This window comes from Macaca mulatta, chromosome 5 (genome assembly GCF_049350105.2).
Source record: "Macaca mulatta isolate MMU2019108-1 chromosome 5, T2T-MMU8v2.0, whole genome shotgun sequence".
NCBI lineage: Eukaryota > Metazoa > Chordata > Mammalia > Primates > Cercopithecidae > Macaca > Macaca mulatta.
The window spans coordinates 127,407,069-127,426,678 of NC_133410.1; the positions used below are offsets into that span (position 1 = coordinate 127,407,069).

At 35.4% G+C, this 19,610-nt stretch overlaps 1 protein-coding gene across 2 annotated transcripts in view; it reads left to right on the forward strand.

The window, feature by feature from the left end:
* The window catches only part of NDST3 (N-deacetylase and N-sulfotransferase 3), a 210,814-nt gene that overhangs the window by 75,921 nt on the left and 115,283 nt on the right, over positions 1 to 19,610 (forward strand). For both annotated transcript variants that reach the window (NM_001266899.1, XM_015138957.3), the window contains 1 exon segment: positions 195 to 349. In NM_001266899.1, the coding sequence (NP_001253828.1) occupies positions 195 to 349 (155 nt within the window).

The following is a 19,610-nucleotide window of genomic DNA, read 5'->3' on the forward strand; positions in this document are numbered from 1 at the left end:
TTACATGGTCTCTGATTATTTTCTAACAGATTTTCCTTTGATACATTTGAGTTTAAAGCCTTACACATAAAACAGAATAAATGATGTCTTCTAAATACATATATGAGAATAGATTAGATAGGTAGATTGATTGATTGATTGATCATAGATCTGCATAACTGGAATTAATTGGATAATCTTTTTCCCCCCTAAAGGAACTGAAGAGGAAGATGAAGGGGATGACTGTCTGTTGGGGTCTGTGGATGAGTTCTGGTGGTTTCCTCACATGTGGAGCCATATGCAGCCCCACCTCTTCCACAACGAGTCATCTTTGGTGGAGCAGATGATTCTCAACAAAAAATTTGCCTTAGTAAGTAATTCACTTTGACTGTTGCATTGAAGTAGTGTACACTGATTGGAGAAATGAAAAGGTTATTATATTATGGCATAGCGGCGCTTTTAAGTAACTTTTTCATATGATCATTTAGAAGATTTTGGTATTGCCACCTTTCAGTATGTGGCTCTTGAGTTTGTATTGAGTGCTTACCACTATACTTAATGTTTTGAAGGATCTAATTTAAGAGGGACTTCACAAGATACAAAATTTATGATGACGTTATGGTTAGAGCTCCTAAGACATGGCTCCTGTCCAGAAGGAGTTTCCTGCTGCACTGGGAAGGCAGAAATATGCACGTTAAACAATTGCCCAACAAAATAAAATATTTTTTCATGATCTATTTATTTATTTATTTGTTGAGACGGAGTCTCGCTCTGTGGCCCAGGCTGGAGTGCTGTGGCTGGATCTCAGCTCACTGCAAGCTCCGCCTCCCGGGTTTACGCCATTCTCCTGCCTCAGCCTCCCAAGGAGCTGGGACTACAGGCGCCCGCCACCTCGCCCGGCTAGTTTTTTGTATTTTTTTGGTAGAGACAGGGTTTCACTGTGTTCGCCAGGATGGTCTCGATCTCCTGACCTTGTGATCCGCCCGTCTCGGCCTCCCAAAGTGCTGGGATTACAGGCTTGAGCCACCGCGCCCGGCCGTTTTTCATGATCTAATGCCAAACCTCACAGACAGAAAACCCACCGTTCAAAGAAGTAAGTATCACCGGGAGTAGCCCAAGATGGGTTCTTCTGGAAATGAGATTTTACATACATCCTGAAATAAGAATAATTCTTGGGTATCAGGATGAACTGGCATGAAATGAGGTTGAGAGAAAAGAGCAGGTAGGAGACCATAATGACTGCATGAGGTAATAAAGACTCAATCTAAACAGTTAAAAGCATTGCAAACATATATGTTGTATGGATGGAACATTTGCTTAGCTGAAGCAAGGTGCACCATGTAATACTGAAGGGTTTATATTCAGGACAGGGAAATTTATAGTAAAAGTTTAAATAAGCACATTATGAAGAAAAATGTGCTTGTGATCAGAGAGAGTACCGAGGTGTAGAATGGTTTTCTACACCAATTGCTAGAGCTAAGACGTTTTAGTTGGTTCTCACAGCACCTTACTCAAACATATATAAGACGAGGTTAGAATTTATACACTATATTTCTTTTTCTTGAGGATATGTAAGACCAAATACTTTATGGTGGCATCAGGAGCCCATATTTGTCTTTTAGCTTCAATCTACTCCACCAAATATACAAATAGCTTCAGGTGCACCTTTGCCACATATTGATATTTTGTCAAGAAAGCAAGAATAGTGCTCCTCCACGCTGATACTGTGAAAATGTTTTGATGGTATATGAAAACTCCTGTGAGAAGGAGAGTCATCTTTTTTCCTAAAAAATATAAATGGACATAATAAACAGCATGTAAAATTGGTAAGACAGTGCCAGAATTTGTATTAGAAAGTCCTGAAACTCATATCTCAATAGAGCAAACATTAATTCTGTCATTTCCAGAAATCTAGATTGCTGATACTGGCAACGTTCATCAGTAATAAATTATGTGGAGAAAAAATTACTTTGTGGTTTATTTCTAAATCTGTTGAGAAAAAGAGAATGGGATTTGTGAGAGAAGAAAATACACAAATACAGTAAAGTAAAGCACCAGTAAAAGATAAGATACTGAGAAGTGAGGAGTGAAATGGTTGTTGCTGTTGTTGTTGTTTTGATAGCTTTCCAAAAATAATGTACCAAAGCAGCTTCGATAAAAGACATGTCATTCACTGCTATATCTGCTGAAACTAGTAGTATCTAGAACAATAGGTGTTCTATTATTACGGGAATGAATCAATGAATGCCAATATTATGTTTATGTTTAAAACATTTTCAGATGTTTGGAAGTACATATTCTAAGAATATACTTAATACATATGCTAGAACAAGCATCCACAGGAGTTATATGCATTTTTCAGAATTCCCAACTAAAAAGCATCATGAATAAAAGAATAATTCAAAAACAGTATCTGGTAATTCTTAACCACCTAACTTAAATGTCAAGCAAAGCAGATTTCTTAGAAGAGTCATTCCGAACTACATGTTGGCAATTCACATTATTGTTTTTGAAGCAGTAGAGAGTAGTTGTAATAGATCTCCAGAAATAAGACCAAATAAATTATTTAGTGTTTAATCAAATCCAGGACAAGTGGATTTCATTTTGTTGTGAGAGGATAGATATGAAAAAAGACTGAATCCAGAACCAGTCCCTCCCCAGCCATAACAACATGAAAGAGCATATATATATAAAAAGCATTTGGGAACAGCAATTAGCATGTAACACTCAATAGATGGCAGCTGTTGTTTTTATCATTATATCTAGTATCATAAAATTGCCATCTTTAATTTTTGCCTAGGCTCCTGAGGTGTTTGGACAGACAGGTAAGAGGGACAAAAATCCTTAAGTTTAAAAGTTTACTTTGTATTGGGATGACATTTGTTTAATGTGAATTTAACCCAATTTCTAAGTATGTGTTAACTCTTTTACTTTCCATTAGGCGTTAGGGTTACAAAACTGCATTGTTGCTGACTTTAAAGATATAATAAGAACAGATCAAGGGTTTCCAATTTTAACATATTTTTATTATTTTCTTAAATTAACCCTGAATTGTAGGTCTATTTATTCTCCCATTATAGATGAAGCAACTGAGAATCAGAGCAATGCAGTGATTTATTCATGATTATAAAACTCACTAGCAGTACAATTAAGACCAGAAATCTTAATGTTGCATAAATTGCAGTGTTAAGTCTTCTAGTGCTGCATAAATTGTGCCCCCCCAGGCTTCCTCCCTAGTCTCCCAACCCAATTCACAGGTGTGAATCAAGATTTCTTTTCTGCTGGTAATCCAAGGGAATGTCTGGTTATGCTGGTAATACAAAGGGAATGGAGAACTTGAGGTGGAACTCACAGGGCAACTTTTCCCTCAGATCTTCTGAAGTTCCCTAATATAGGCAGAGTCTCTAAAATGTTGGAGGGGGCCAAAAGGGTGGGGAAGACAAAAAACTAAATCTGAGGAAATTTCCACTTGACCAAATATCACTTATCATATATAGCTACAGAATCCACTTTAACTCAGTGAAAAGTACTCTGGAGAAAATCCTACTTCACCTCACTAGATGGAACAATCTAATGTTTAACCTGTGCTAATATTGCATTTCTAAATCGAATTATATCCTGCTCTTCTCCATCAGCTTGGAGGCTCTTGATTTTAAAATGAGTGTGGGTATTTCCCAATGAAGAAAATGAAAGAACATGCAAAGAAGCAGTGGGCTGTCTTGGGAGCAAATAGATGTTCAAACAAAAATGGAGGTGATGGATGCAATACTCAAATGGGTAATTGGGTTAGAGGACATTTAAAGTACCTTTCCAGCTAGGAGAATCTGAGACTCTGATCTAAAACTTTTGGGTTTCGGCCTTTGTTATCATCATTTACAGCCAAACATCTGCTATTTTCATTGACTTTTAACAAATACATCTTACCTATTATCCTTTTCCACAATGTGGACACAAATTTGATGTCTATTTTAATTTGTCTTTGAAAGCTCTAATAGTTTATTATGAAAGGTCAAGTAAATCCTTTAAGCAAACTTGCATTTGATGATTACACCCATCAGGAAATGCAGCTTTAGAGGTTGATTGGAAAAAAATTTTAGTTACCAAATATAGGCTAATTCACGGGTTAAACTGAAATTTCAACAGGGGATTTTTTTTTTTTTTTGAAAGGTACAAATTCTGAGACAAAGATTAAATGTATCACTAATAATGACCTACCACAAAATTTAAAATATTGACTCTACAGTTTTTAAAATAGAATAACGTATCATTAGAAAGGTAAAATAGTGTTCTATTTTAACCTCAAAAAAGTCTTCAATAGTATATACTCTCAACTGAAGAACTGTATCTAAATTTTGGAAAATGGTGGTTGTTACATTTTTAATGATAAAATAGTTAATAGATATTTCTATCATAGAACTCTTTGCCAATAATAGATGATATTTAATGCCTTTATAGACAATACTATTAAAGTTAGTAGTAGTAGAACGATGTTCATGGTAACATAAAATCTTACTGAAGATTGAACTTCTAATTGCATTATCATCATTCTTTTAAATGGTGTCCTTTTTGCCTTTCTTTTCAAAGTGCAGCAGAACCTGTTAATTTACATTAGCTGGAATGTCTATTGTCAATTATAAAACTTTTTAGATTAGTGAGCATGTTAACTTTTCCAATATGGAAATAAAGATTATAGTATCCAAATGTAATTTAAAATATATTGAAAGACTTGCTGGCTTAAGGAATGATCTTTTAATTAGTTTGCTTGCCAGCTAGAGAATGAATGAGTACTATCACTTTTATTTCAGTGATGCACTTAATAAAAAGGCATATGAGATTTTCATTTTACTGATACTGAGCACAAATTATAATTCTAGGCGTCCTAATAGAAATAGAGAATTCCAGTTAGGTCGCAGAGTCCACTCAGCTGGTAGGCCGCTTTAGAGTAATCCAAGCAGCGCAGTTTAAGAAAGACACTGGCCGTTGTTCAGAGCAAAATGACCAATATGATGAAGTCTATAATTTACTTCATAAAATGAATAGCTAAAGGAAATTAAAGAAGGCAAGAGATAAAAAAGAAGACTAAGGGATATATTATCAGGGCTACTGTTCAACCAAAAGTACTGGTATGGCTATGCCAGTTATTACAATATTGAAATGTGACAATACTTTACCCCTATCCCATTACCACATCGGATGCTTCCCCAAGGTGTCCCAAATCTCCCCATTTCTCAGGAACTAAAGGGGCCTGGCCCAGAAAGAGTCTCCAGCACCGAGCTCCAGCTGTCTAGCTGGCAGCAGTTCTGATTGCTCAGTGGCACGGCATGCTGGTTGGTAGATATTTTTAGTATCATTCCAGAAGATAATGAGTCTTAAGATTTAGAAGGGACTAGAATCAGTATATTTATAAGGAAAGGTATGGAAGTAATATAGATTTAAGAAGTAGACTTCTTCTAATCTAGATAAGATATGTATAGAGAATGGTACTCAATGTTCGTTAAATAAAAATAAAAGTAAATGTTTCTTCTAGCTCTTAAGATTCTATCATTACTGTATTATAATGTATGTTTTGTTATTATTCAGGTATGGTGAGTCCAATAGACCAGGAGATGACTGCCATTGAAAAGATTAGTTTGTTATTCACAGTTCCCAAGAAAGAGGGTGTGCCATGGATGCAGGGCCACAAGGGGAGGCACCAGGGTTGCTCAGGAGGCAGAGGGAGCAAGGGGAAAATGTGGGCAAGAGTATTATTGTGGTTTCTGCAGGAAAGGTAAGGCAAGACAGGGTAAGCAGGCTCAGGATTGCCTACTTTGAATAATTTCAGTGTGTTCTGAGATGTAAGAGCTGTCTTTAGTCATCTGATACTTTGCTGTGGGGTGATTAGATGAAGGAGATAGTTGCTCAACATATGAGAGTCTGATAAAGGAAGCAGTCAAGGATAGGAGTTCTGAATTGCTTGATTGACATCTGAGAGTGCTCTCAGGGTGGTGTTTGCTATCTCTAGGAACTGGCTAGCCCGAGAGCAGCAATCTCTCCAGGGTTAGCAAGGCCCCAGATATCAAAACATCAGAAATACAGAAAATAAAGAGGCATGACGCTTTCTCTCAGTGATGTATCTCGAAGCATTCCACAGGTTTTCAAACCCCCTCATCATCCCAGCTGTCATATTCATACAATTTCTAATTTGTCATTCTTCTTCCCAATATATGCCCCAATCTGAAGATTATTGCCCACTGATGTGGTGTTATCAAAGCAGAAAATAGTAAAATATTTTTCTCTTCATGTGCACTTTACTTGTATTAATGTAGCCAAAGATCACATTAAATTTTTATACCACCATATCACACCTGTGTCTGCCAGACCCTCTGCCCATGAGCCATTTATTAAACCTTCAAGTATTTATTTTTATCCAATTGATTCTGTAAACTAAATGCTAGCCTTGGAATTACAATTGTCCCTTTAATATTCCATATTTGTTCTATGTTCAGTGTTTTAGTATATCAACCTCCTGCTAAAGACTGACTCTGTTATTTAACATGCTTTATATCTTTCCCAGCTTTATGTAATCCCTATATTTTACAAGTATGACTTTTGCATCTTCAAGTTATTAGTATTGTTGAACATAACATCATGATTAGAGCTTTGTGGTAGAGCAATACATATCCTTTAGCTGTGTTCCCCTGGCATATTTCTACCAATTGTTTCACAACTATTTTTTACTAGAATATTTTAAAATCTGTTTTTCTAAATTGAAATGTCATATCTAGTTTTGTTTGTTTTTGTTTGTTTTTGAGGTGGAGTCTCGCTCTGTCGCCCAGGCTGGAGTGCAGTGGCGCCATCTCGGCTCACTGCAAGCTCCACCTCCTGGGTTCACGCCATTCTCCTGCCTCAGACTCCCGAGTAGCTGGGACAACAGGCGCCCGCCACCACGCCCGGCTATTTTTTTTTTTTTTTTTTTTTTTGTATTTTTAGTAGAGATGGGGTTTCACCGTGTTAGGGTGGTCTCGATCTCCTGACCTTGTGATCCACCCGTCTTGGCCTCCCAAAGTGCTGGGATTACAGGTGTGAGCCACCGCGCCCGGCCCCATATCTAGTTATTTTTAGAACTACATATTTTACGTAGCTTGAACTCCAAGATAACACTGTCATCTACTCCGAAGTTCTAGCACTTCCGCGTAGGTGGTAGAATCACAGAACATTAGAGAAGGACTGTTGAGGATGAAGACAAGCAGGGAAAATTGGATGTAAGTAGACATACTGGATTGCTATTAAATTAACCAAAAAAATAGGAAATAAAAGCCAGCTTTAACTAGTAGAAGTGGGATCATAAAGAAGTTAGATGTGAAAAGTATTTCTGACATCGATTCAATAAGGTTTTTTATCAGATGGATGATGAGGAAGCAAAAGAGAATAACAGGTCAAAAATAACATCAGGGTTTAAGCCTCCCACTTTTCTGTGTGTTCTTCTTTAAACTTTTTGCAAATGTGAACTGCTGCTGCTTCTTTAGAAGTTCTATATTTCACCTACATGAGGATAACCCCTCCTACCCATATCTACAGTGGGGCAAAATGTATTCTCATTTGGATATATCATTGAACTTTTGAAAGTGGTTTTAATTGGAATTCTTTTCTTTGTAAATTCCTGTCCAGATAACCTTCTTTTCCATCGTATGGGAAGACTCCATACTCTCTAACAAGATAGACATTGTAGAAAGAATTCCTCAATTCCTTTCCCTTTTTTCTCTAACAGAAATACTAGATTTCATCTTCAGCACATTTATCTGGTAACTTAAATTGATCTCATAAAAAGAAAGATAAATTTAGCACATGTACTGCATGAAAATAGTGCCTTACTGTCCAAATTTATGTGGACACAAAATGAACTAAAAGCCTTTATGAATTCTCCTAGAAACTCATACTGGTGGGCTGGAGTCAGATGTGGGTATGAGGGTGGGGGAGGTCTATTTCCAGATCCATGCCTGCTGCTCCTGAATTCTCACTGTTCTTTCCTTTTATGCCTTTCATTTACTTAAGATGGAGGGCGCACTTGCATTCTGAGAGGTGGTTATAAACATGGCAGAGATGGAAGTGATGGCAGAAGAAGAAGTAAGAGTAAATTCCACAAGAGTGCTAACCTTGGCTCTGCTTTGGCATTTTCATGTCTCCCACTCCACGTTCCCACTCATTTAACAATTTCTTTCAGTTTTTTTTTTCTTTTGTACCAGCTCCTGCTCCTTTTCAAAATTTTCCATCCCTACTTCACTTCCAAATTTTCAGCCCACACCTAGATTATTGCAGCAGCCTCCAAACTAGTCTCCCTGATTTCCCATTTTTTCCTTTAATTTTTGCTCAGATCAGGAAACGTGAAACTTGAAATTCTGTGATTCTGTTTCCCCTGCATGAAACAGAACCTTACGGTTCAGTGAGAAAGATTCTTGACTCTCTTAAGGAAATGTAGGAAGAGAAATTGTTGAGCTCCAAATATTTACTAGACATCGTGCTTCGTGCTTTCCATACATCCTCAGTTAATTCTCCCAGCCACCTGTGAGGTTGCTTATTCTTGTATTGAAAATGAAGAAAGCAAGGCTTGGAAAACTTATATAATTTTTCTAAAATCACACAGCCAGTGAAAGCTGGAGAAAGGATTTTTATCCCAGGTCTGTCAAATTCCAAAGCCCATGAAACAACCATGGTTTGTAAAATTAACAAGTAGCCATGCCATTGATACTGATTGCTGTTACACAGACCTCATAATCAAAATGCTACTACTTCCTTAAGGAGTTATATTTTTACACAATTTCAGAATACAAATCTGACTTTTTACAATGTTTTTCTCCTAAAAAGCTGTCTATAGGATTTATGTGGTTTCTTGTGTTTGCGATCTCAATGCTGCAAGCATTACTGTCCTGGTGGCTTTTAGAAATAGCAGAGGGTTTACAGTGATTTTCACAAAAATCGATATCAACATTTTATGCTTTCAGAAATATTAAACTTCACTTAAAATTAGTACTATGTAGACTTCAAGATTCCTAATCAACCTTGCATATTTTCAGAGAAATTAAATGTATGTGCAAGTACTCTGAGAATTTGAGGTTGTCCTGAATTATTTATAGCTTTCTTATCTCTCAAAAACCCCCAAAGGTCCACATAAAATTTATTGCTTCAAAGTCTGAAAAAGCTGAATTAAACCAAACTTTCAATTCCTCCATTATGAATCCAGATAATTTTCTTTTCAGTTATTTTGCTGTAGCATAAAAAGTAAGGCTTCATAAATTCATATTTTACATTTCTATAAACCTCTTATTGTGTTTACTTGAATGCACCCCAGCAGTTCAAAAATACCAACCTGGGCTGTGCAAAGTACAAGTGTTTACATCATTCTTTTGAGTATTCTCACAAAAGTGCATCTTTTAGTGCTATGTTTACTTATGAGACACTCGACAAAGATATGACAACACTTCAAAAATTCTGGAGGGAACTCTAAGAGAGGAAAACAACATGCTCAGTTAAATGAAAATGTACTTGAAATAAATTTTATAATTGTTAGGGAAGACTGGGAGAAAATCTGTCACTCTTCCCCAAATAGTTCTTTTCTTTAAGGTTACAAGTAAAAATGAAAGTTAAAGCCAAGTATGCTACCTTTTGTAACCCTTTTTCAGTATTGGTACTACATTTTTAGCTTAACTTTTGTTACTGGAATTTCTTACTACATTTGGCTTACAAAATGTCATTCCATTTCTTGAAATAATTTAGCTGCTAACTTGGGATAATGCTTAAAGAGGAATATGTGGTGTTAAGAAGGGGTTTTTGCTTTTGTTATCGCTACAGCTCTGTCAGATTTATGGTACACCAGAGGTATTCCTTCCCTCCCACTTTATGTGTAATATCTAGTATGTGTAATAGAAGAAATGTGTACTGTTTAGTAAGACATTGTTTTCAGACATGATTGATAATGACAATGTATCTTCTTCGAGGAATGTCTGCTGTGAAATAAGCATTCTGAGTTGTTTGAGGATAAAAGTAATGGTTAGAGGAGTCTTAGTTTACCTTGTTTGTTTTGTTTTGTTTTGCTTTGCTTGTTTTTGTTTCCCCCAAATAAAGTATACTGTTAACCAAATAAAAGAAAATTAAATGGCACTTGACCAATAACTTTGTTTATACCCTTCACTCTAAACAACTCTGTGAGATCATTAGTTTTATTACCCCTACTTGGCAAATGAGGGAATTGAGGCATGGTGAATTTGCATAACCTGCCAGGGTCCTTGGACCAATGCAGAGAAGCACTGAGATTGAGCCCAGGACTCAAAACTGTGCTCTCCTAAATCTGTACTCTCTTGATGATACTATGCTACTCCCTATCCCTAGAATTCCTGGTACAAGGATAATTTAATTGTCATGGGTTTGGCTATTTTGAGATATTGAAAGAATAAGACTCTTTTCTCACTATATACTAAATTAAACACCATACACTCGTCTCTTTTCCGGAGATGAGTAACTCCAGAGTGATAAGGTGACACTTCTGTTTTATAAGTTGCTGTAATGCCATTCGGTTTTACAAGATCTCATTATTAACACCTTTAACACTTTTATCCAAAGACTTTTGTTACTTTTATTTTATAGCCATATTTTTTGCTATCTTGTGAGACAGAGAATATCTCTTTCCTGGACTTTCTGGATCCATAGGAATATCACTACCCAGAGAGACTCAACTAAACCTCAAGTTCCAGATTTTTTTATAAGGGTATCATTATATAGGCATGTTTGATTGTATTACTAGCCACGTGATTGAACTCAATTTCCAACTCCTCTTGCCTACCCTAAGGTCAGGCTGATATTACCTGGCTCAAAGCTCTCACTCTCTAATTACATGGTGGGACTTCCTGGCATGACTAACCTTCATCCTGAGTCATCTTGTTAGCATAAACTCAGATATAGTTTCAGGGTCTCACCATAAATAACAAAGACATTTCTATCACTCAGGAAATTCCACAGAGTTAGGAGTTATCTCCCAGGAATCAGGGATAAGGAAGACCAGACAAATTCTTTATTAATACAATAGCTGCCAACAGGGGATGATTCTTGAACTCTTAAAACAAATCTACTAAAAACAACATTATCATCATAGAAATTTTTTCACATACCACCCAGCAAACCAAAATTCATATTATAAATCAAAGAGCACCATGTAAGAAAACTAGAGAAATATTTAGTGGTCAAATCTATAAATATTAACCAAATTTATGTAACTGTGTCTACTGTATTTTAGAAGATTATTCCTCCTTAAGTATGTAGAAAGAAAATTGTACATGGGAGTTTAAATTTGTTCATGGATTAAAAATAGTGCATTCATATTTAGCATCTGAATATAAAATCATTTCTAAAACCACAAAGATTATGTCAAAGAAACACAGAATTTTAAACCTGGACTTTAGTGACAACTTTTACAACCCCTTTATTTTACAATTTTTTAGAAAATGAAAAATCAGATTCCTATGCTAAGGTAATTAATTCTTTCAAGATTTTTCATTTCAAACCATACCAGAAATATTACCATTTATCATAGGAACATAATCTAATATTTAATAATCTTTGCATGTAGTACCAAACCTAAATTCCCTAACCTAATGATCCTGACTTGCCTCATTTTGTTAGAGGCTAAGAAGACAGTCAGCTTCCTTTTAATAGCAACTTTTACATATATTGGGCCATTTTGCCAACAGCCACGCCATTTCTTACTTTCTCCCAATGATTGCAGCTACTACAGGACTCCTTCCGTGGGTGCCAGAGGTTCCACAGGTTCTTATAAGCTGAATTGTGGTGTAGTCCATCAGTGTCACCTTAGGAAAACAAATCATCATTAGAAGCTTGAAAATGCTTCACAAATTCAAGGAAATAGTATAAATTTATTTTCTTCATATTTCATATACCTGTGTGTGTGCGTGCACACGCGTGTGCCTGCACTCATGCAAGTGCCTTATGTATTAAAAGAAGCTAATTTAATTTTCCAAAGAGAAGGAGGCAGTTGGTCAGAATTATGGTCCTATCATAAAGAAAAACGTATTCTTTTCTTTGTTAAATAATACCTCAAATAGCCGTAGTTTTTAAGGAAGTGACAGTTTTTTCCCCAAAAAGCCATAGTTTTTAATGAAGCCACTTTAAAACTCTAGGGGAAAAAAAATGTTTTTCTAGAATCAACTTCGAAATATACTACCAAATGTAAATATAGAGAAACTTAATCTTCAACCAATGTAAATTATGTATGTAATTTCTCAATACTATGAGATAGTTAACCAAAACATGAACTTCTGTATACTGAGGAAATGGGACATTCCAACCAAAATGAACTCCAGAAAAGCATTTTGAAGTATTTCCAAATTATACTGTAATGAAGTTTGGGATTCGTTTTTCACTGTAGCATGCAGAATGTCTGTTTGATTTCCTGTCATTGTGGGGTTTTCTGTAAATTACATTAGTTTACATATTTGCTAACCTGCAAAATATGGAAATAGACAATGAGCCTTCTAGTCATTAATGAAAATTACAAAGGTGTTTCTGTTTAGAAAAATTGAAATAGAGACAAAAACTAAAAGTTAAGTGCCATTTTTAATTACTAGCAAGAGTCTAAATACAGACCTATCATTAAAGACAGTAATAAACAATTTTTTCTTCAGTAATGAAGCTAACTGTATTTTTCAAATACCTAAATGCTATTTTTCTCTTTTAGTTTTTAGGAAAATTGTTCTAAAGACTACATTACTTTTTGCCTGACAAAACTGTATTATTTTCACATTGTCTATTTGGAAATATTTCAATGCATAATTTAGGAAAATCTTGTAATTTTTAACTTTATGTAATATAACAAATATATGAGTTTACAGAAATAAATAAAGGTGGCTTCATGGAATAATAATTTTTTTTAATTTTTAATTATTGTGGGTACTCAGTAGGTGTATATATTTATGGGAGACATGAAATATTTGATAGACGCATGCAATGTGTAATAATCACATCATGAAAACTGGGATCTCCACCCCTGCCAAGCATTTATCTTTAGTGTTATGAACAATCCAATTATACTATTTTAGTTATTTTAAAATGTACATTTTTTTTATATAATTTTGACTATAATCATCCCATGGTGCTATCAAATAGTGCATATTATTCATGCTTCCTACTTATATTTTGTACTCACTAATGATGCCCACCTCCCCTGCAACATCCACTGTCCTACCCAGCTTGTGGTAACCATCCTTCTACTCTCTATCTCCATGTGTTTAATTGTTTTGTTTTATATACCACAAATAAGTGAGAACATGTGATGTTTGTCTTTCTGTGTCTTGGTTATTTCACTTAAGATAATGACCTCCAGTTCCATCTATATTGTTGCAGGTAACTGAATCCCATGCTTTTTTATGGCTGAATAGTACACCATTGTGTACTATTATACTATATATACATACATATATATACATGTATAATTTTCTTTATATATATACATGTATAATTTTCTATATATATACATGTATAATTTTCTTTATCTATTCATTGGTTAATAGACACTGGTTGCTTCCAAATCTTGGCTACTGTAAATAGTGCTGCAACAAACATGAGAGTGCAGATACCTCTTTGATATACTGATTTCCTTTCTTTTTGGCATATACTCAGCAGTGGGATTGCTGGATCATATGGTAGTTTTAATTTTAGTTTTTTGAGAAACCTCCAAACTGTTCTCCATAGTGGTTGTACTAATTTACATTCCCACCAACAGCGTATGAGGGTTTTCTTTTCTCCACATCCTCTCCAGCATTTGTTATTGCCTGTCTTTTTGGAGAAAAGCCATTTTAATCGGGTTGAGATGACATCTCATTATAGTTTTCGATTGCATTTCTCTGATGACCAATGATGTTGAGCATCTTTTCAAATGCCTGTTTGCCATTTGTATGTATTCTTTTGAGAAATGCCTGATCAAGCCCTTTGTCCTTTAGTTATTCAGATTATGAGATTTTTTTACTCTAGAGTTGTTTGAGTTTCTTATATATTCTGATTATTAATCTCTTGTCAGGTGGGGAGTTTGCAAATATTTTCTCCCATTCTGTGGGTTGTCTCTTCACTTTGTTGATTGTGTCTTTTGCTGTGCAAAAGCATTTTAACTTGATGCGATCCCATCTGTCCATTTTTTGTTGGTTGCCTGTGCTTGTGGAGTATTACTCACAAAATTTTTGCCGAGACCAATGTCTTGGAGAGTTTCTCCCATGTTTTCTTACTGTAGTTTCATAGTTTGAGGTCTTATGTTTAAGTCTTTAATCTATTTTGATTTGATTTTTTGTATTTGGTGATAAACAGGGGTTCAGCTTAATTTTTCCACATATGGAAATCTAGTTTTTCAAGCACCATTTGCTGAAGAGATTGTCCTTTCTCCAGTGTATGTTCTTGGCACCTTTGTCAAAAATGAGTTGACTGCATGTGTATTAATTTGTTTCTGTGTTCTTTGTTCTATTCCATTGGTCTGTGTATCTGTTTATATGCCAGTAGCATGCTATTTTGGTTAATATAACTCCGTAGTATAATGTGAAATCAGGTAATGTGATTCTTCCGGTTTTGTTCTTTTTGTTCAGGATAGCTTTGGCTATTCTGGATCTTCTGTGGTTCCATATAAATTTTTGGATTATATTGTATATTTGTGAAAAATATCATTGGCATTTTGATAAATATTTCATTGAATCTGTAGAGAGCTTTGTTTTGTATGGACATTTTAACAATATTGATTCTTCTCATCCATGAACATGGAATATCTTTTTATTTTTTTTGGTGTACTCTAATTTCTTTCATCAATGTTTTATAGTTTTCATTGTAGAGATCTTTCACTTTTTGGTTAATTCCTAGGTATGTAATTTTATTTGTGGCTACTATAAATGAGATTACATTTTGACTTGTTTTTTGCATTGTTCACCATTGGCATATTAGCATATAGAAATGCTACTGATTTTTGTAGGTTGATCTTGTATCTTGAATTTTACTGAATTTGTTTATCAGTTCTAATAGTTTTTTGGTGAAATCTTTAGGTTTTTCCAAATATAGGATTATATCATTTGGAAGCAAGGATAATTTAACTATTTATTGTCCAACTTGAATGCCCTTCATTTCTTTCTCTTTTCTGATTGCTATAGCTAGGACGTCCAGTGCTATGTTGAATAACAGTGGTGACAGTGGGCATCCTTGTTGTCTTCCAGATCTTAGAGGAAAGCCTTTCAGTTTTCCCCAATTCAGTATGATACCAGCTTTGCATCTGTCATAGAGGGATTTTTATTATGGTGAGGTATGTACCTTCTATACCACGTTTGTTGAGGGTTTTTATCATGAAGGGATGTTCAGTTTTATCAAATGCTTTTTCAGAATGAATTGAAATGATCGTTATGATTTTTGTCCTTCATTCTGTTGATATGGTGTATCATCTTGATTGATTTGTGTATATTGAACCATCCTTGCATCCCAAGGATAAGTCTCACTTGGTCATGGTAAATGATCTTTTTAATGTATTGTTGGATTTAGATTGTTAGTATTTTATTGAAAATTTTTGCATCAGTATTCATCAGAGACACTGGCCTGTAGTTTTCTTTTTTTGATGTGTCTTTATCTGGTTTTGGTATCAGTAACATTCTGGCCTCATCGAATGAGTTTGGAAGTATTCCCTCCTCCTCTATTTTTTGGAAGTTTCAGTAGGATTGCTGCTTTGTTCTTCTTTAAATGTTTGGTAGAAATCAGCAGTATAGCCATGAAGCCCTGGGCGTTTCTTTACTGGGAGACGTTTTATTATGTCTTCAATCTCATTACTTGTTATTGGTCTTTTCAGGTTTTGGATTTCTTCATGGTTCAGTTTTGGTAGGTTGTATATGCCAAGGAATTTATTCATTTCCTGTAAATTTTCCAGTTTATTGGCATATAGTTGCTCATAGTAGCCACTACTGACCCTTTGAATTTCTGCAATATCAGTTGTAGTGTTTCCTTTTTCATATCTGATTTTATTTATTTGGGTCCTCACTCTTTTTTTAATTTGTTAATCTGGCTAATGGTGTGCTGATTTTGTTTATCTTAGAAAAATCCTTTTTGTTTCATTGACTTTTTTGTATTGTTTTCTTCATTTCAATTTCATTTATTTCTGCTTTGATCTTTATTATTTCTTTTCTCCTATTATTTCTGGGTTCAGTTTGCACTTGCTTTTCTAATTCTTTAAGATGCATTGTTAGGTTATTTATTTGAAGGTTTTTTTTTTCTTTTTTGATGTAGGCACTTACAGCTGTAAACTTTCCTCTTAGTACTGCTTTTGCTGTATCCTATAGGTTTTGGTATGTTGTGTTTCCATTATCATTTCTTTTCCAAAACATTTTTCAATTTTCATGTTAACTTTTTTGATTGACCCCACTGATCATTCAAGAGCATATTGTTTAATTTCCATTGAGTTTGTATAGTTTCCAAAATTCCTCTTGTTGAGTTCTAGTTTTATTCCATTGTTGTCAGAGAAGATGCTTGATGTTGTTTGGATTCTTGTAAATGTGTTAAGACTTGTTTTATAACCTAACTTATGGTCTATCCTTGAAAATGATCCATGTGCTGAGACAAAGAATGCGTATTCTGTAGCCTTTGGTTGAAATGTTCTATAAATATATATTAGATTCATTTGTTGTATAGTGCTACTCTCATGATAACCTCAAATCAAAAAACACAACAGAAACAAGCAAGAAGTTAAAGCACAAGAGAAAATTATCTTCACTAAAAGGAAGACAGGAAGGAAGAAAAGAAGAGAGTGAAAACCCCCAAACAACCATAAAACAAATAACAAAATGGCAACATTTTTGTTGAGTTTCTGTCTGGGACATCTGTCCAATATTGAAAGTGGAGTGTTGAAATCTCCAACTATTACTGTATTGGGGTCTATATCTCTCTTTAGCACTAATAATATTTTCTTTATATAGCTGTGTGCTCCAGAGTGGGGTGCATATATATTTAAAATTGTTATATACTATTACTGAGTTGACTCCTTTATCATTATATAGTGACCTTCTTCGTCTCTTATCACAGTAATTGTTTTCAAGTCTATTTTGTCTGATACAAGTATAACTACTCCTGTTCATTTTTTATTTCAATTGGCATGGAATACCTTTTTGCATCCCTTTATTTTCAGTCTATGTTTATCTTTATAGGTGAAGTGTGTTTCCTGTGGGCAACAGATCATAGAGTCTTGTATTTTCATCCATCTGGCCACTCTGTGTCTTTTGATCAGAGAGTTTAGTTCACTTATATTTAATGTTATGATTTACTTGTAAAAACTTACTCCTGCCATTTTGTTATTTGTTTTATGGTTGTTTGGGGGTTTTCGCTCTCTTCTTTTCTTCCTTCCTGTCTTCCTTTTAGTGAAGATAATTTTCTCTTGTGCTTTAACTTCTTGCTTGTTTCTGTTGTGTTTTTTGATTTGAGGTTATCATGAGAGTAGCAAATACTGTCTTGTAACTCATTATTTTAAACTGACGACAACTTAACACTGATTGCATAAACAAACTCCACAGAAAGACAACACTATACTTTAACTTTATCACCTCACTTTTTAATTTTTTGTTGTTCCTTATGTCTTGTTTTACTGTTTATATCTTGAAAGGTTTTTGTAGTACTACTTTTGATTGGTTCATCATTTAGTCTTTCTACTTAAGATAAGAGTAATTTACACATCACCATTACAGTCTTATCATAGTCTGTTTCTCTGTGTGCCTACTATTACCAGTGTGTATTTTTACCTTTAGATGATTTCTTCTTGCTCATTAATATCCTTTTCTTTCAGATTGAAAAACTTCCTTCAGCATTTATTGTAAGACACGTCTGGTGTTGATGAAGTTCCTCAGCTTTTGTTTGTCTGGGAAAGTCTTTATTTCTCCTTCATGCTTGAAGAATATTTCCACCAGATATACTACTCTAGCATAAAAGTTCTTTTCCTTCAGCACTTTAAATATGTCTTGCCACCCTCCCCTGGCCTGTCAGGCTTCCAATGAAAAGTCTGCTGCCAGATGTATTGGAGTTCCATTGAATGTTATTTGTTACTTTTTTCTTGCTGCATTTAGGATACTGTCTTTGTCCTTGACTCTTGGGAGTTTGATTATTAGATGCCTTGAGGTAGTCTTCTTTCAGTTAATCTGCTTGGTGCTCCATAACCTTCTTGTACTTGAATGTTGATCTCTTTCTCCAGGTTTGAGAGGTTTTTCTGTTATTATTCATTTTGAACAAACTTTTTACCCTTAGCTGTTTTTCTACCTCTTATTTAAAACCAATATCTCTGAGATTTGCCCTTTGGAGGCTATTTTCTAGATCTTATAGGTGTGCTATGTTGTTTTTGTTTTGTTTTGTTTTTCTTTTGTCTCTTCTGATTGTGTATTTTCAAATAGGCTGTCTTCAAGCTCACTGATTCTTTCTTCTGCTTGATCAATTCTGCTATTAAGTGACTGATGCATTCTTCAGTATGTCAATTGCATTTTTCAACTCTAGAATTTCTGCTTGATTCTTTCTCATTATTTCAATGTCTTTGTAAAATTAATCTGATAGAATTCGGAATTCCTTATCTGTGTTAATCTTGAATTTCTTTGAGTTTCCTCAAAATGGCCATTTTGAGTTCTCTGTCTGAAAGGTCACACATCCTTATTTCTCTAGGATTGGTCCCTGGTGCCTTATTTAGTTCATTTGGTGAGGTCATTTTCCTAGATCATCTTGATGCTTGTAGATGTTCATCTGTGTCTGCGCATAGAACAGTTAGATATTTATTACAGCCTTTGCAGTCTAGGCTTGTTTATGCTGGTCCTTGAGAAGGCTTTTCCGATATTTGAAGGTGCTTGGTTCTCAAGCCCAATATCACTGTGGTTCTTGCAGACTCATAAAGGTACCATCTTGGTGGTCTTGGAGAAGATCTAGAAGAAGTCTCTGGATTAATAGGCAGAGATTCTTGTTCATTTCCCTTAGTTTCTCCCAAACAAACAGAGTCTCTTTCTCTGTGCTGAGCTGCCTGGAACTGGGATTATGATGATTCAAACACCCCTATGGCCACTATAACTGGGACTGTACTGGGTCAGGCCTAAAGACTCAGTCAGCACAACACTGAGTCTTGTCCAAGGCCCACTATAACCACTACCTGGCTACCACCTATGTTCACTCACGGCCCTAGGCCACTACAATCAGAAGGTGGCAAAGCCAGCCAGGTTTGTGCCCTTCCCTTCAGAGCAGCAAGTTCCTCCAGGCCCCAGGCAGGTCCAGATATGCTGTCTGGGAGCCAAGAATTAGAGTGAAAAATAGGAATTTGCCTGATGCTCTGTTCTACTGTGGCTAAGCTGGTACTAAAACCATACTACAAAGTACTTCCTGCTCTTCCTTCTCCTTTCCACAGGGAGAAGAGCCTCTCCCTCTGAGCACCACCACCAGCAGCCCTTGGCAGGGTTCTGCCAGGCCACTGGCAATGTTCACTTAAGACCAAGGGTTCTTCTGTCAGCTTGTGGTGAATGCTTCCAGGCCAGGGATTCACCCTCTGCACAGTGGGTTCCCCTCTGACCAAGAGAAGTTCCAGAAATGCTGTTCAAGAGCCTAGGCCTGGACTTAAAGATCCC